Raw genomic sequence first — 18,133 nt, forward strand, 5'->3', positions numbered from 1 at the left:
ATATTTTTATTTACATGACATTAAATTGTATTGTAACAGTACCAAGCTTCCTTGGTAAAAAGCTACATTCTATTCGGGAAGAGTTTTCAGTTACAGTGTTACCTTTATCCCTCTGGAGTTCGTCTTTGGAAACCGCATCAGCACAAGCATCAAAGTATTTCTGTAAAGTATCAACTTGTCTACACAAGATGTCTCTAAATGTTTCCATTTCTGCAAGCTTCTCCCGTAAGCTATGGCCCTTCTGAAAACACAAACGAAAAAGGCCTGAAGTGTTTCTACACACTCAACAACAGTTTGATGAAGTATAACTACAATTTAATTTAAAAAAATTACATTTCTTCATTTATGAAGAGAAACTGAAGTACACTAAGGGCATTCTAGATATCATCAATTATGATACTGTTAATGTCAGAAGAAACCACATCCTCATTTTGCCACCGGTCTCAATGTTTTCTCTTGACTGCACCTGCTGCTGCAGAGCACACCACAAAAGCTTATTAAAAATGTGAGCTTGCACGCTAACAGCTTTATACATATTTGCCTGAAACTAGTCAGCCCCAGTTTAAGACCTTTGTTCCAATCCTTATTCCCTTTTCTTGTGTTGTTCCTCTCCTGCTCACCCAGAAGTACAGCACACTCAGTTCATATATTAATTATTCACATGCATGACACAAGGAAAGCCATAAGTTGCCAGCCAGTGCTATATCACACTTAATAAGATAAAGAATTAGTGTTTGCTTGCATTTGGAGCCCAGGATATTCTGGTGAATAAACTAGAAAAAGTTAATGAACACACAAGTTTGATTTTCTTGCCACAGAAGATGACACCACAATTTAAAAGGGACAACTGCAGGAGAAGCATGAGAGAGCTTCCCATATCATCTGTTCACCATCATATGCTGGACTAGTGACATTTAAACTAAATATTTTGTAACTTTCCCTAAAATTATGTGAATGAGTCTTTGTATGATACTTCTTTTCCAGCTGCACATTATTTATACAAAAATACTAGAAAAACTTTCTGCACTAACCTTGAATGAAGAGGTGGATGTTGCAGAGTATCCACTTGCTCCAGAAACAAGAGACACCATGGAGCCATGGCGTCGCAAACTTGACTCTGATCCATAGCCAGATTCAGTCTAAAAAGCAAAACACACAGAAAAACAGAATGCTGAGGCTTTTGATAAAATAGGAATCAAGAAAACAAGATTAATGTAATTTTTTCTGAAACCCACCCATTTGTTTTTTGCAGTAGAGGTTTAAATAACTCAATCTGTGCCTGCATCTAAGATACTGATACAGTATCTATGAAGTTATTATAAACTTGGGTTTTATTATCAAATCCATTTGTAAAATAATTTGTTACCTACAATGAATTATGCGTCCCCAAAAAGACACAGCAGTATATACTTAATGGTTCACAAAAGGGAGAGTATTTCATTATTTTGGTTTATGTAATTCCTAAGAAATAACTTTCACACAGCCTATAAAAAAACCTTACATTAGAATTAATTGGGGGATTAAACATGGTTCAGTCTCAATACAATCAGCTTCAGTCAATCCGTCCAATCATACAAATAGTACCATTTTCTTCTTAAAAGCAACAAAATAGAAATTAAAAAAAACCCAGACAATAACTTCTATAATTTTTTCCTGTTTCAGGCTTCTTCGGCAAAATTATTTATACTAGACTGAAATTAATTTTTCATGAGAAGTCCACATAAAACAAGTAAGATGTTAAAAGTAAGAGAGAGGATACAATAATGTAACTAATTAAACAATGAAAAAAGAAAAACATCTCTTGATTGGAGTAACACTTAAAAGATCAAAAATAGAGTTTGACAAATTTCCTCAAAAGTCAAACAGAAGTAGATACTGAGGAACTGATGGAAATTTCTCTAAATGTTAATATAAACCATGTGCATGGCAAAGGAGATGAAAAATCCTGACAGAGAATGTAAGCAGTAAACAGATGGTTCAGAGTAATATATGAAATTCTGTTAGTAGGTATGTTTGATCAAGCAGACAGAGACAACAGTGAAGGACTTTTGACAGAAATAAATTCTGCAGCGGCACCAGAACTCAAATGGGGCATGGAGAGGGGAGACAAAACAAAGCCTACAGAACAAACAAGAAGGAATAATGAAATTCCAGTTGTTACACATTTTATGGAAAAATTGGAAAATGTATAGGCTTTGAGATGGCATGAGAGTGTGGGTAAGTTAAAAATAAGAGAAAAAGAGTTGATTGAAGTGTCAGTTAAGAATTTGGGCAAAGTGGGACAAAGTATGTATGTCTGAGTTACAAGTAAGTGTTTGGGCATACGACTGCTTTGTTTCAAAAGCATTTAATAAGCAGAAAACTGAAGCATAAATCCAACACTTTGAAACACTTATTTTAAAATTTCCTTTAAACACAAATATAAAAAGACTTCAGTCTTTCATCAATGCCTTCAATATTTATTTAAGCATAGGCCACAAATCTTATCATGACCCAGTATGTTTTTATTATAGCCAGTTTGACAGTGAAAATTAATTTAATTTTCTCTGTATCTTGTACACACTAGGTAAGATGATAAAATTTCATTTTAATAGGATAAGGCTTAAAGAACAGATCAATTTTAAAATCTAGCCAAAATATCCATTTCATTGAGGTTAGAGTATTTTAACTAAGGATAGCAAACGTTTTCTGATTTTGTCCTTATAGTGAGAAAGACACACCCTTGCAAGACCTTGCTTTAAGCTTAGGAAGTGAAATTTCTGCGTTTCTTTACTTGAGATTTAGTCAAAGACACCCCTTTATAGTCCTACTTTAGAACTTCCAAGAATAGTTGTAAACTTGTAAGTAGAAAATCTGATGCCTTATATTCTACATCTGAATTAAATCCTTTTCTTCCAATATTATGCATACAATATTATGCATGCATGCATATATCACTACTCACCTAATACAGTTCACAAAATAAAAACTGAAGGTGAAAAAAAACCCAACCCGTCTTTCCATCGATATGTAAGCTTGATTTTTTAAGGTACTTTTTCAGCAGAATATTTATTTCTCTGTTGTTTATGCTTGTGATTATTAATTCCACTAAATAATTTATGCACTCTACAGAACAGTACATGTAACAGCATACATGATAATATGGATACAGCTATCAGCCTGCAAAGTCTACCAATAGAAAGGTGCAACAATTAGCTATTTGTTACTGAGAAGCAAAAATTCAGCAGACATTAAGAGCAGACTGAACAGCACATATCATGATTCAAAAGCATGTGCATTTACAGACCACATTCACAAAACTGTATCAGACAATTTTGTTCAAACAGCCAAGAGGAAAAAAAAATTACATTGAGAATACTTATTTTTCACAAGAACCAGAAAATAAGCACTCATTTCTAACAGATGCACAGACAAGCCATCCTGCTCACAGCAGACATGCAGGCAGATGAACACAAAGAAAGCATGAATCATGCAAAGCCCCACCATTCTACTACCGCAACATCTAAACGAGAGCAGGTCACTGCCGCATTTATGTCTTGCAAAGCAGATCATCATTAACTAATCACTGCAGAAATAATAATTTACATTGAGAAGAGGAATGTAGGCAAAGTTTCTTCTGTTTACACAAATTTTAATTTCCCAAGATAAAAGCTGGAAAAGCCGGTAGAGTTCATATGATGGAAATCAACAGTCTCTGCTTGAAAACAAAATTACTTGTAGAAGTCGAATCAATTCATACCATCAAGCACTAATGCCAAATTGCCATGCTCGGTAAACAGATGCAGTTCTTTGAAATTCCATGCATATATCACAGCTTCAAAGCTACATTAAAACTGGCATTTGATAGTAATTGCAACACCTTCAGCTTTCTAAGGCAATGCATGAAATCCATTAATCCTTTTGTTACCACAGACAAGAGGAAAGAGCCACATGATCCAAAGCTTCATGTGATCCTTTAACTGGAACAGATGCTAGTATCAGCAACAAGGCAGCACGCCAGAAAAGCTGCTTTCAGTAAAAAAGCTAAGTATTTGCAGAATCATATTGCAGATCTCTGTTACTGCTCGCACTGATCCTTAAGTGGAAAATAATACCCTTGAATAAAGCACAGACTCACGGCAAAGTTCTCCCACTTAAAAAACCAAATAAAGCAAATTATTCTCACATATCTTCAAGGAATTATTTTGATTATGTCTCAATTTGGTGCCTGTGAAGCACTTCAATGTACTTCTGTTACCCAAGGCAGATATATTCAGTTAGCATTATAAATTATTTATTATTTTACATAACACAACCAGCAGGCTCCTCCCTCTAAGGCATACAGCTCACCCAGAAGGTGATGGAACAGATATTGGGACATGGTGACTCCAGTCTCATTCTCTACAGTATGCGTGAAACATTGTTAAACATCCAAGAGATCAAGACACAATATCTTACAAAAAACCTCCCAGAATACAGAAAAAAGTAGGAACACAAAAGAGCTGGAAGGTACTATGAAAAGCTTGGTAGACAATAAGCAGATGAGATCTGTAAACAACCATGTTCCAAAGGCAATTTTTAGACTTGCTGCAAACGCTTCAGTGTCCCAGCACAGCTGGTCTGTAGCTGGACAGATAAATTTGGCCATAAATAAGAAACCCAATTCGGCCAGCCTCATTCAATATAGAAAAGAAGTAAACAAGTGAGCCATGATAGGTTAGATTTGAACTCAACAGGGAACCCCAGCCAATCCCATTCAATCCTGAATGCAGACACGCCATTGGCCAGGGCGCTGGGTGGTGCAGAGATCCCGACCAATCAGGTGCCCAGGCATGGGAATTTTGAACCCCCTATAAAAGGGAGCTCTGAACACCAAACTGGGCTGTTTGTCATGGGATCCTCAGTGAGTCCTGTCCTGTGTTCGTCTCCAACCCACGACCATAATGTGACACTTCAGAAAGATGGGTTAGTGCTAGGATGCGCCAAGGCAAGGCTACCCTAGGAAATTATTGCAAACAGTGACAGGCATTTATTCACAGCATACACTACACGTCAGGCAGTACTGGATGCATTTATGAGGACTAAAATTAAAGATATCATTATATTATATCTTTGATAATATAATATATATTTATAATATATATCATATAATATAATTTATATACTTAATATGTATAATATATATAATTATAATTTGACTGTAGGTCTGATTTTTCAATTGTTCTGAAGCTGCTGACAATGGAAATTTAAGGCTGCAAAACCAAGGTGGTAGGTAGTTAGCGGGAAGGCAGAGAGCTAGAAATTCCACAATCCAGGTCAGAGCAGCTAGATGATTATTCCCCAACCACAGTGTAAATGACTATTTAAAAGGAAAGAGCTTCTAATATGACATTTTTTGCAACTGCAAAAACAGGAAAGACATGTAGACCTAACTTTCCTCCAGCAGTGATACATGCAATTCCATAGTAAATATGCACATCATGTGCACAGGAGGAACCTCCAGGAAGTCCAAGTTGAAAAACCTGTATAAAAATAAAACTCTTCACTGAGCAAAAGTACCAAAACCCAAGATGACAACAACTGCAACAGTTAGTGTACTTAGTAATAAAACTAAAGCAGCTTGTACTCCTGGGTCATGGGACTATAAGCAAGACTAGAAGAGGCTACACATTTATCACTTGCATTAATCTGGGCTGTCAGGTCCAGGTCGTATTGTTAGGTTGTACTGTAATACAAGAACTAATAAATTCCATTCTATTAGACACTGGCAAAAAAAAAGCACTGATGTTTTGACATCAGCTCCCAATGCACTAAAGTAAGTGTTGCTTCTTGTTTTCACACTTTGAAAGCTAGTGGGAATAGCTGCAGATTTTAAAGAACGAATTAATGCCATTACATATTGTCTGATCTTGGTTTAAGGCTAGCACTTGTGCAACTGTGCCTTCAAAATAAGAAGAGCTCTTATCCCAAGTGAAAGCACTAGTCACATCGGTCTTTTTAGCAGTAATACAAAATTGCACAATAGTTGTAATAAATATTATAACATTGTCACAATGTATAAAATTCAAAAGGGAGTGTAGCCAGGGTTAATGCCTAAGTGCTAACTAAGGCAGAGGAGCCAGGAGATCGCAGGAAAAGCCGCTGGAGAAGCCTGAGAACCTGCTCTCCCATGGAACATCCACTAGGTGGAGGGAAAGCCTGTGCCTTGCAGGGACTGAGCGCACAGGCATAACCCAGCCTGTCCCAACAGCGGGACAGAGCAAGGAGACTGAGGCACACACCGTGTTCACAGTAAACAGGCATTCAGGCATCTTACTTATCCTTCAAAACGGCAGGGAAGGAATGATTGCCTTTTACTCCAATTGTTGGTTTAGACTTATTTTTTAACTGAAGATAATTAAGTATTACATTAATATCACCTCTGTAGAACCAAAAAACCACATCCACCATCAGTATTACGGTGAAGAATCTTGGGCTAAAGACCATAATGAGATTTCAAAAGTGCGTAGTTAAACAGCAATAGGGGTTTATTCACCTTTGTGAAAAGGTACTTGTTGCAAGCCTGAGCCTGTTTTGGATATGAACTCGAGAGGCCTACACTTTGCTTAATCAGAATAAACATTCTCCTAACAAGAAATTCTAGGATTCAAAGTACAGGTGTAGGCAAGGTTCTTACTTGCACTAAAAGAAATGGACTACAAAAAGCTTTACAGCAACACAGACCACATCTATCAGCAGATAAATATGCTTAACTGATAAATATGCTTAGCTATCTATGCTTCCTATCAAAAAGAAGAAAAATTGCCAAAGCAAATGCTCCTGCAAAATCCACAAAATCCCTTGTTCACCTAGTGCAATTAGCAGTTATCTTGTCACTGCTACATTCAGAAACAGACTGTTTTTTTCCCCTCCACTCAATCCTTAAACATCAGGATAGAAATCACTACCAAATGGCTGGCATACCCCTGAGTAGGCAATATAGAGCAAGCACTGGAGGATAAGAAAGTTGGAATAGTCAAGTTCTGTAATATATTTGATGAAGAATTTAAGGAAAACTATCTTACACTTGAAGGAAATAAATGAGAACGCATGCTGATTAAATCGCAATCTCCTAAAAGTAATTCAGGAAAAAGTGGATAAAAAGAAGAGTTTATTTTAATACATTTCTTGTTTGGCATCTCATATCCTATTAAAAGTAACACAATTTTCTTCACTTTCAAAACTTATTACCTACTCTTACTTCCTTCCTGCTGTAGCCCTTGTCAGCTCTCAACACCTACTTCCTTCAATAACAAGGCTCACTGGTCTATTACACATTTGAACCAAAAGGTTGTATAAGATAAGGGACTCCAAGACACGCAACTTTTTGTCAAGTTCCTGATACAGCTTCAGATTCCTCCAGTTGTCCAGGGCTGGAGATTCAGAAAAAACAGCCCTTCTACTGAGTCAAAACCATATTTCTTTAAAAACAAAGCCCAGTATGGTTTAAATGCTCTTTATGCAACAGCATTCTGCCCTCAGTAGAAGCCTTACATGCATTTCTAATCATACATCAATTTGATAACATAAAGATCCCATATATTAAGCTCAAACCATCTAAGCAATAATGCTGTCCAAAAGTAATTTTATTTTCAAACAGAAGATGAACATATTAGATATAGAGTATCAGAGTTCTGAAGGCATAATTATCTAAGCACAAACTCAACCGTTCTGCATGACAGGCAGAAAATAATCAGAACCATTATGGTTGGAAACGAATTCCCAGACCACTGAGTCCAACCTTTGACCCAACACCACCATGCCAACTAGACCACAACACTAAGTACAACATACAGACTTTTACTGTATGCCTCCAGTGTCTCCATTACTTTCCTGGGCAGCCCATTCCAATACCTGATCACCCTTTCAGGGAAAAAAATTCTTCCCAATGTCCAGCCTGCAAAGCCTTCCTACCCTCCAGCAGATCAACACTGCCACCCTACCTGTCACCTGCAAACTGAGTGAGGGTGCCCTCAATCCCCTCATCCAGGTTGTCTGTAAGGATATGATAGAGAACTGGACCCAGTGCTGGGCCCCGGGAAACAGCACTGGTGACTGGCCACCAGCTGGATGTAACTCCATCCACTACTGCACTCTGATCTTGACTATCCAGCCCATTTTTACCAAGTGAACAGCGCACCTGTCCAAGCCACAGGCTGCCAGTTTCCCCAGGATAATGCTACGAGAAATGGTGCCAAAGGCTTTAGTAAAGTCCATATAGAAAACATCCGCAGCCTTTCCCTCATCCACTAAGAAGGTCACCCTGTCATAAAAGGTGATCAGGCTGGTCAGGCAGGATCTGCCTTTCACAAATCCATGCTGACTGGGCCTGATGCCTGATTGCCCTGTATGTGCCAGTCATCACACTCAAGATACTCTGTTCCCAGGCTGACAGGCTGTAGCTCCCCAGATCCTCTTTCTGACTCTTGTCATAGATGGGCAAATCTCCAGTTATTTGGGTGTCCCTGGCTAAACCAGGATTGATCATAAGTGATGCAGAGTGGCTTGGAAAGGTATTTCATCAGCTCCCTCAGTCCCCTTGGGTGAATCTCATTTGGCCCCACAGACTTGTGAGTGGTTAACTGACATGGGAGGCCATTTCCTCCTGAGTTACAGGAAGTCTATTCTGATCCCCATTCCTGTTTAGCAGCTCAGGGAGCTGCTTGCCCTGAGGATATTTGATCTCCCTGTTAAAGACTGAGGCAAAGAAAGTATTAAGTACCTCAGCCTTTTCCTCAACCCTGGTGACAGTGTTCCCCATCCTCCACAAGGATGGAGATTTTTCTTGGTCCCCCTTTTGTTGTTAATGTATTTGTAGAAACATCTCATCTTGTTCAGCAGTTACCAGAACTGAGTTCTAGCTAAGGCCTCCCCATTCTAATTTTTTCTCTACATGACTTACCAACATCCTCGTACTCTTCCTGAGGTGCCTGCCCCAGCCTACATAGGAAGCAACAACTGGAAGATCTTAAGTCAAATAAAGCTGGTGAAGGGTCTGGAACACAAGATGAGGAGTGGCTGAGGGAGCTGGGGTAGCTCAGCCTGGAAAAAAGGAGGCTCAGAGGAGACCTTACCACTCTCTACAGTAATCTGGAAGGAAGCCATAGTGAGATGGGCGTCAGTCTCTTATTCCATGTAGCAAGTGTCAGGATAAGCGGAAATGGCCTCAAGTTGCAGCAAGGGAGGTTTAGCTCAGACATTATGAAAATGTTTTCATGGGAAGGGTTGTGAAGCACTGGAACATACTGCTCAGGGAAGCGGTGGAGTCACCATACCTGAAAGTGCTAAAAAATTGTGTGGATATGGCATTTGAGGACATGATTTTGTAGTGAACATGGTGGCGGTGCTGGGTTGACAACTGAATGTGGAAATATTAAAGGTCTTTTTCAATCTTAGCAATTCTATTAAACACTTGATACATGATGGCTTACCAAGATTTAAAAAAAGTTACATGAATACATTAATTGTTTTACAAAGAACAACAGCACATGATTCCATGAGTTACGAACAAGTCTAACATGACATAAAACAAAAATGCTTAAGGGATAAATTATCTGAATACTTCCAATGTTTAGGTGTAAGACCTAGCCACAGATACAGCAGGGCAAAGATATGCATATAAAGCAGATCTCACATCAAAAAACTTTATAAGCAAGGTCAGATTATGAGTTTATCTAACTTAAAAACTTTGTATATTTAATGTAAAAGACAATTTTACATGTAAGGATAAAAATTCAGATAATTTCCAAAACCTTGGTGAATCACCAATTCAAAACATGAGAGTATGTCCTTCTGTCACAATGTTTCATAGTACTCTGTGGTCTAACAGGTCAGGAATGGGAAAATTAAGTTGCCAAACACTCGTATTACTCTCATGTTAGTTCATCTATTTAATCTCCCCAAATCGGTATGGTGTGTGACCACTAGAGGGAAATAGTGAAAAGGAAACAGACACGGCTGGAGGTTACTACTGGTCAAAGACCAACAGTAACCCTTACCCTGTTTCTGCTTCGGTCCCTGGGCATAGAAACCTCCTTTTCTTCGTAGACAATCAAAACCAGGACAGTTTTACCTTTAGCCTTTATAATTACATTTGAGACACATTGCTTAGTGAGGATTAAGTTTTCCACAAAGCATGCAAGTAGCAACAATGACATTTAGTGCTGAATGAACGACAGTGAATTAGAAATTGTAATAGAGATTAAAAAAATTATTCTGAAGTCAGACTTCTCAGCCAGCTCAAAACAGTGAACCAACTAAGAACAGACTAATTTTTAGTAAAGATTGTCCAAAGACATAGTACCAAATCAATCTGATGAATGTTCTGACTCAGATTTTTTAGAACTTCATCTAACAAGAAGCAGTTAGGTTCAATATAATTTAGCTTTAAAAAAAGTTTTAAGACTTGACACAGAAAATATTGGGCACATGTGTCTCAAGCACCATGTCCAAGTAGAAGAATTTTCTTTACATTCAGCTGCTCTGTCATTAGTCTGCAAACACACAACTCATCATGAAAAGCACTTTTATACACCAGCCACACGAATAGGCACAGGATTTCTTCATACACAGGTTATGCATTAGGTAGGCCCTCACTAAACTAGTTTTCCCTGTATGTATGCTCACTTTGAGAAGAAACAGAAGAAATAAAGTTTTAGTTAAAGCCTACCAAACCCATTTAAAGTCATCAAGTAATGACCCAGACATATTTCATCTGAAATAAGTTATTTACTCTATTCATGACACTTAAGTTTATAGAGGCTTATTAAGGAGTTAGTAAAACTGTTTTATAAAATGCAACTTTCAGAAAACTCATCTTTGAAAATTACAGTATTAACTGATATTACATACAATATTAAAAAGCATTATCAGTAACTACATTAAGCTCACTTGCCAATACAAAAACAACTTCCACACTATAATTGTTCATTGATGCAAAAAGAAACAGACTGCTTTTATATGCTGAAAGCCAACACCCTCTGTGTAATAGGAAAAACAACTTCAAGCACAGCGCAGGTCGCTACAATAAGCTGACCTACCCTGCCCTTGAAGGAAAATCTGGAAACTGCCTGAAAAACAGCTCACAAAAGGCTACTTCTAGTACATTAGAGGAAAGAAAGTCAAAGTATCTAGGCCCTAAAATGTTCAGAACTTTGAAGATAAATGTTATCACAAGTTCTACACAGAATTGTAATACTGTAGGTCCTTATTAGACCGTGCAGTAAGCTTTGGGACACCATTTTGGTTTTACTTTGCTTTCCAGAGGGGTAAAAAGCATGAACAAGGTAAAGGGTGCCAGTACAGAGCTGGTACCAACACAAAAACCTCTCTTCAGTAAGCATTAGCTAGAGAGTAGTATAAAACAAGCAGTTTAGTGCCTATTTTAACTCAAGTTTTCTAGAGTAAGAAAATTATCTTATTTCATGACAGCATGTCTGTTCTGCACAAGCTGTAGAGCCCTTTCTGTAAGACCTTGTGCCCAATTGCACGCTGTCCTACAAAATACCCAGGCAACTGCAGAAACACATTCAGTATGCACATAATCAATTATTTTGTAGACTCTTATTTTTTACATACTGCTGAAGTGCAATCCCATTGTTGATTCTCTCACAGAAGTGTACCTCTGCATAATTCATTGTGAGAAGCCTACACATGTGTTAGGAGCTGACATACTGAAACTGATGCTATTTCCTGCAGAGATCTCAGTGTGCATATGGGGATGTGACCCAAGACTTCAGGAGAATGGCCATATTCTTGCTGTTGACTGCTTTGAACTGCAATACACTAAAAATTGACTTTACCCCCTTGTGAAGTGAGGGGAGGGAAACTCCCACCTGATGGTAGGTAAAGTGTTGTTTCCTGACTATTCTGCATGGCAGTGATAAAATGCATATTCTGTGACCAGATTTTCATATTCTGACAGATCTGCTTATAGTCCAGTTCAGGCATTGAAAAAGCAGCAGCCATAAAAATGATGAAAGTGAAGCCATTGTATCTATATCCAAAAGCACTCCAGACTCAAATCTGCCTCACAGTTTGGACAGTAAAGAAAAACAGTAGATTTGCTGTGTAACACAGGGCTCTTATATCAAGAGAGTATAAATCAACAAGGAGGGCACAGAACCTTTCCAGACATGTATAACACAAGTTTTTCTCCTAAATGCAGCCTCAGATCCACATATTTGAGACTTTCTTCCCATGTTCATGACCCAGTTCAAACCCATAATGGAGCATGTTTTTTTACCTCCAGGTTCTGTCTACTCAGATGGACACTCAGAGAGAGACTATGCATGACTAGTACTGTCAGCTGAACACTCTCCATCTGTTGAAGACGTGTCTAGTCAGCATGATGTCCTCTATTTGAGAATTAAAATACAAACCAGTCCAGTAACTCTCTGAAGATCAATTAGATATATTTCCACAAACCTTAAGTCCTATGTGTTAAGTCTGGGATTATGGGAGCTATAGTCTAAGTAGCTGATATCTTTGCCCTTTCTTTGTACTTCACAAAATTGGCAGGTTTACCTAACAGATTTCCTCAAACTCATTAAATATCACTAAGCATTTGAATGATATATTTTCTGCTTAACTTTGCTTAGCATATTTGGAGACAGGTACAAACAGGAATGAAAATAAGTAGACATTGTACTTTTTGAACTCCATAGGAGTAAAGCAAAACTTGAAGGAGACAGAATTTAACCAGACCTTTTATTTACATCTGAAGATCTGAAAACCAGAAAATTGACACAAAAAAACTTCATCTTGTAAAAGAAGAAGTGTTTCAAGACAGAGGAATTCTTCTGCTGGGAAGCAGAAAATATTGTAACACAAGCAAGGAAGAGTTAACTAGAATGTAAAGAAATGTGCTTTTTGCCATAGAATCAGAATGACTAGATCTCTAGCACCACCTCCTGCTCAGAGAATGTCCAATTACATACTCAGGCCTACACCCCACAAGGATGCATTCTTCAGAGAATTATAATATCTATTTTTAAAGCCAAAGCAATTGTTATGAAACATAACTGGAACATACAGGCAAAGAAAGACTGGGTTGGTCAAAGTAAAACAATCTGCTTTGTTTATAATTAATCAAGTGTGTTGGGCTGGCATGTACAAAGCTTTAGTCCAGCTTTAAACAGTACTAACTGTAACTGCTTTATTAAAAAGCTGCAATTTAACACCTGCTGTTTGATCATGAACCACAAAAGGGTGCCAAGACAGACAAAGTACTATTGTTTCCAGTCCTGAAAGGGAAGTTTCAGCAATTTGGAAGTGGCAACATTTAGGTTTAGCTGCAGTAAATGTGCTTGTGTAGTCAACTGAAACTGCTGATTCACTGGCATTACCCTAGTCTTCTTCCAGGAAATACACGATTTTCAGCGACAAGTGCACTTAGCAAATTTAGCAACATCAAATGACATGCACTATCATATGTATTAGAGTTTCTGCTGATACTAGTGCTAAAATAATAGAACGTACAAGACATACCCAAGCTTAGTTTCCTTCATTGAAATTTAATTAATATTTAACTGAATTTTAAAGAAAGAACCCTCTGTTATTGACAGCAAAGGAATAACAATTTGAATAATCCATCTAATCTTTCCCTGAAAGTGCAGCTTCTTACAAAATTGACAAATTTCAGTACCACCATCATACTGTACATAAGGCTAAGTAATTCTTATCAGCTAAGCATCCTCAAGTGTTTTTGTTTGGTTAAACAAGCAAATTTTACTTTATTACAAGTAATTCACAAATCCTCACAAGTTATTTCAGATTATCAAGGGGGTAGAAAGATGGACCCTTTTCTCTATTTGACCCTCCGTTCCTCCAGTTTTATGATGCCTATGTTCATACCAAGCAATATGGGATATTTAAACAGCAGCAGTTAAATATTAAACCCATTCTTTCTCACCTACTATTTAAAATAAGTATGCTCAAGAGCACAGTTTGGTTTTCCTCTGCAGTCAGTTTATATACAGACATTAAAACAACAGCAAATGCATATTTTCATGCTTGATCTGTTTTCAGAGACAAAAAAGGATCTTTTTGCTGACCAACAGTGAAAATTATATTGGAAAAATTACCTTAGGAGGTTCTGATAAATGGCAAGGACATTAAATTGAAAGAGGAGGTGCCCCAAGTCATGATGTGTTTCCAGAAGAATTCCGCCAGCTCTTTGGAGTCACACTTGGTTCTGGAGTTACTCTCTTTTTCAGGAGTTTCACTGGATAGTGGTGATGTGTGTGCCTCTCAAAAGAGCCAAAAAGTTACCTTGACTCAATGTTACTATGTCTCACTGGTACTTAGCACTCCTCCCTACAGCAAGGGGATTAACCGCCATCTATTAATATAACCTCACTGAGTTTCCCTGTAATGAAAGCTCAGTGAAGAAAAGCCACTTCCTAAGAAGTTCTTTTAGAAAGCAAAAAAATATGACCTTTGGTAGACTGAGGCATACAGAGTACCAAGACTTTTCTATTAAGCTGTTAATGTACAGTATTTTTTTAGGTGATGAGCAATATTCTGAGTATGCAGCATACAGTATTTGGCATGTGCCAACTTTCAACTGTTTAACCACTCACTACTTTTTGCTGCAGCTCTCTACTTTCTGTTCTTGATACCTAGAGCTGACCCTAATTTGGAGGGGCATTTATCACCAAAATCAAGCTTGACATAGGTCTCTCAAGGAACAATACTTCAGGGAGACCTTGTAAAACATGCTACCACTTTGCCATGGAGAATTTGGACTCCTAGAGATAACTGCACGTCATTCTGCTGGTGACAAACCTTGAGATTCCCCCATTCTATCAAATGAAAATATACACTATCAAAATGATCCACCACAATTTTTGAAAGTGAAATAATAACACTTCTGAGTATACTACTGGAATCCCACTTGTTTACAGCAATGAGACTAGCTATTTACTCCACAGCCAGATGAAAGTTCACTCTTGTAGAGTTCTGGTCACTTCAAGACCGAGCATTAGTCTTGAGACTAAGTTTACCTTAGCCAGGTACGTCACTCTTCATTAAATAGCACTGCAAAAATGTTGACTGACATACTCAACAGTTTAGTGGAGCGGTAGTGTCACAAACCTTTCACATTTTTTGACACTGAGTTAGCACTTTTGCAAGTGTTCTCCTCCACACAGTGTTCTTCTTGCACCCAAAAGGCAACACTCTGCTAATTTGCAATTTGAACTGTAATTTTCAGGCACCTATAAGCGATTTCAGAGCACCCTGGTTCACCAGGGTGAACCAGCTATGAAATGATCAAAAATTTACTTTAACCTTTCTGTGCATTTGAATCTTGAACCAATTAGTATATTCAGCTAATTCAAGGGAAAGATAGGAGTAAGCCATTTCTAGTAAGTTCACGTTTTGGGGGCAGGGGCTTGAGAGGAGAGTTCAAGACCTCTACTAAGACTGTGAAGACTACCTGTTAATGCCCTGACTAGATGGGAGAGAACACTTTTTAATTAGGAACAGGTGATGACAGCTTTCATGGATACAAAGATTTAAAATTATCTTAAGTGCACATCTATGTACAGCTTCAGATTCAGATAAGCAGCTCCCAATAGAATAACAGGCAAGCTCACTTGTGAACTCAGGCTAGATTAGAAACTTAGTAGCTTCTTCATGCAGACAGTCCCCATACTTCACAAAGTACTAGAAGAAGCAAAACCTTAAGAAATCAAACCACAGGCACACAGCACAATGATTATGACCCAAAGTAGCTGAGCTGGAAAGACTGAAATTGATAGAACAGCACCACAAAGTTAACACTTCTGTACACACAAGAAAAATGGAATTAAAAGTTTAATTGGTTATAGGAAATACTGTGCTGTACACACAAAGAACGGGTAGTGATCTGCAGATAGTTCTAGAGATGAATCCGATTTAGTGGTTTGCAAGCTGAGTAAGTTAAAAAACTCACAGTGTTGTAAAATGGTAGCATACAAGATCCACAAAATAATCCCACGTTCTATACAACACATATAGGATCCTAGTGAGAATACGGAGCTCTATTTTGGTGCTGTACTTCACAGAAATATGAAGATTGAGTTTAGAAGACAGCCATACAAGGTATCAGAAGGCTGTAAAAGACATCCACATGAGCAACAATCGAGGAGTGGGGAATTGTTCTAACAGAAAAAGACATGAAATGTTAAGTGTTTCAAAAATGAATGGAAGAATCTGTCTAGATTTACTGTAAGACTATGCAATAAAGAAGAATGTTTTATGAGGATAGCAAGAAATTCCTTTGATGGCAGAAACTGGCTAAAATGATTCCACAAGCCCTTATGGTTACAACACTTCAGAATCTGACTTGTAGTGAAACACAGCACTCAGTAAGGATGACTTTAGTTCATGTCAGGGAAAGAATTACAATTAACTTTCTGACTCTTCCTTCAGGACAGTACTTCAGTTTATTTCATTGCTGATCTCTGTACCTCTCCGATGTCACTGAAGAGCAGAAAGAAAAAGACAGTGTTCATGACTGAAAGACAAATGAATTTGAGAAGTTAGACAGGGTGCTCAGACTTGAGACAGCTACATCCTTCTCCTATGTATTTCCCATTCTACCTAAGGTTCTGGTCAAAATCCAAAATTACTGACAAATTCAAAAGTTTGTGCTTGAACATTTTTCATTATTTAGTTATCAAGGAGCAGTTTTGCAAACACTTCAAGTTCAGCTTTGCTGGGAGATGTCAAGAACTCAAGTTACATATTTAACATCAACACGCAACAGTGACAGAAACAGCAACAAAAACACATCTAAGTCACTGCATAAGCTTGAGCAACAGTTCATGATTTTTTAGTTTCACACTAGTACAGGGTGTTTTTGTAACACCTGTAGGCATGTGACTTAACTCATCGGTGACTTGCCTATACATTTCAGTCCTTTAAAGAGGTAATCAGGCTTTTAAAACCTCTTTTTACAGGTTAACATAGGTATCTGAATGTTGTCCTCCAGCCTCCTCAGCTAGCTGCACTACTGCTGCAAGCCAGAGCCTCACAATGCCACAGAGAATGGGTCACTAGCTTCCAGAGCAAAATTAATTGCCACAAAAACAAGAAGAGTGCATGCTATACAATCCATATCAGCATCAAACAGAAATATTTAGAGTTTGTTGCATGCTTCAGAGCACCAGACAAAAGAACAAGGAAGTCGAAATCACGGTAATAGGAAACAATAGTTGACATAAAGATTATTTAAGAAACTTGTTCCAGCTCTTAGGACATGGATATTAATGCAGGTAAAAGGAGGTCTCATCTCACACTCTTACAATCATCACTATGAACTTGATAAATAAAATTGAAGTCCCACATATCCCATGCTTTCCTTCATCAGCACTGTTGCTTCCACTTATGTCAGTCCTGTGAATAGGTACAGGGGAAATTACGGCCAGAGGAACTTGTATTAGTAGGCAATGCAAAAAATTAAAATATAGGGAGCCAGAGTTCTTTTCAGATCTCATCATTAACTGCTGAGGAAGCAAATACTTTAAAAACCACACATTACTGAAACAGCCCAACTCCAGGAGAGGAAGTAGAGGGAGAAATAACAACAGACACTTCCTGTTGCTCCCTCCTATATCATGTATCTGCAGTCACACTACTTTAAAATAAAAGCTTTTATTTTGAAATAATTAATAAGACTGTATTTATAATTAACATTCACTCATCAATACTAGAATATTTACCATTGCTAGAAATTGACAGTGACTAGCTGTCAATAATATAGTGTGCTGATTAAAAAAAAAAACTTATAAAGGTCGCAACATCAAAATAGACTTCTGAAGACTATTTGCAGCATTTCAATATGCACTTAAATGTAGCCTATACAAACATCTAAACTACTTGGTCCAGCAGCTCCTCAACAGTCTGCCAGAAAACAGGAACACTAAATTTAATATGCAAAACAATTTACTGATGGCAGAAATTTATACTTCTCATTTAGCATCTACTTAAAAAGTTTGTTACTTTATTATGCTGAGTCAAAATGTTTCTGTATAATGTCTCTGCATATACTATTCATTTTAAATTATCTTATTAATTTCAGTAGAGACTGGCAATAGATTTGGAGTAATTTATTTGCATCTCTTTATTG

At 37.7% G+C, this 18,133-nt stretch overlaps 1 protein-coding gene across 2 annotated transcripts in view; it reads right to left on the reverse strand.

Moving 5' to 3' along the window:
• Positions 1 to 18,133, reverse strand: part of CERT1 (ceramide transporter 1) — an 83,867-nt gene that overhangs the window by 30,277 nt on the left and 35,457 nt on the right. For both annotated transcript variants that reach the window (XM_066180750.1, XM_066180749.1), the window contains exons 4-5: positions 1,032 to 1,139; positions 103 to 241 (exon numbers count right to left, since the gene is read on the reverse strand). In XM_066180750.1, the coding sequence (XP_066036847.1) occupies positions 103 to 241; positions 1,032 to 1,139 (247 nt within the window). The remainder of the gene's footprint in view (positions 1 to 102; positions 242 to 1,031; positions 1,140 to 18,133) is intronic.

Source organism: Chamaea fasciata, unplaced genomic scaffold (genome assembly GCF_029207755.1).
Source record: "Chamaea fasciata isolate MVZ Bird 193981 ecotype frontalis unplaced genomic scaffold, bChaFas1.0.hap1 SCAF_4, whole genome shotgun sequence".
NCBI classification, from domain to species: domain Eukaryota; kingdom Metazoa; phylum Chordata; class Aves; order Passeriformes; family Sylviidae; genus Chamaea; species Chamaea fasciata.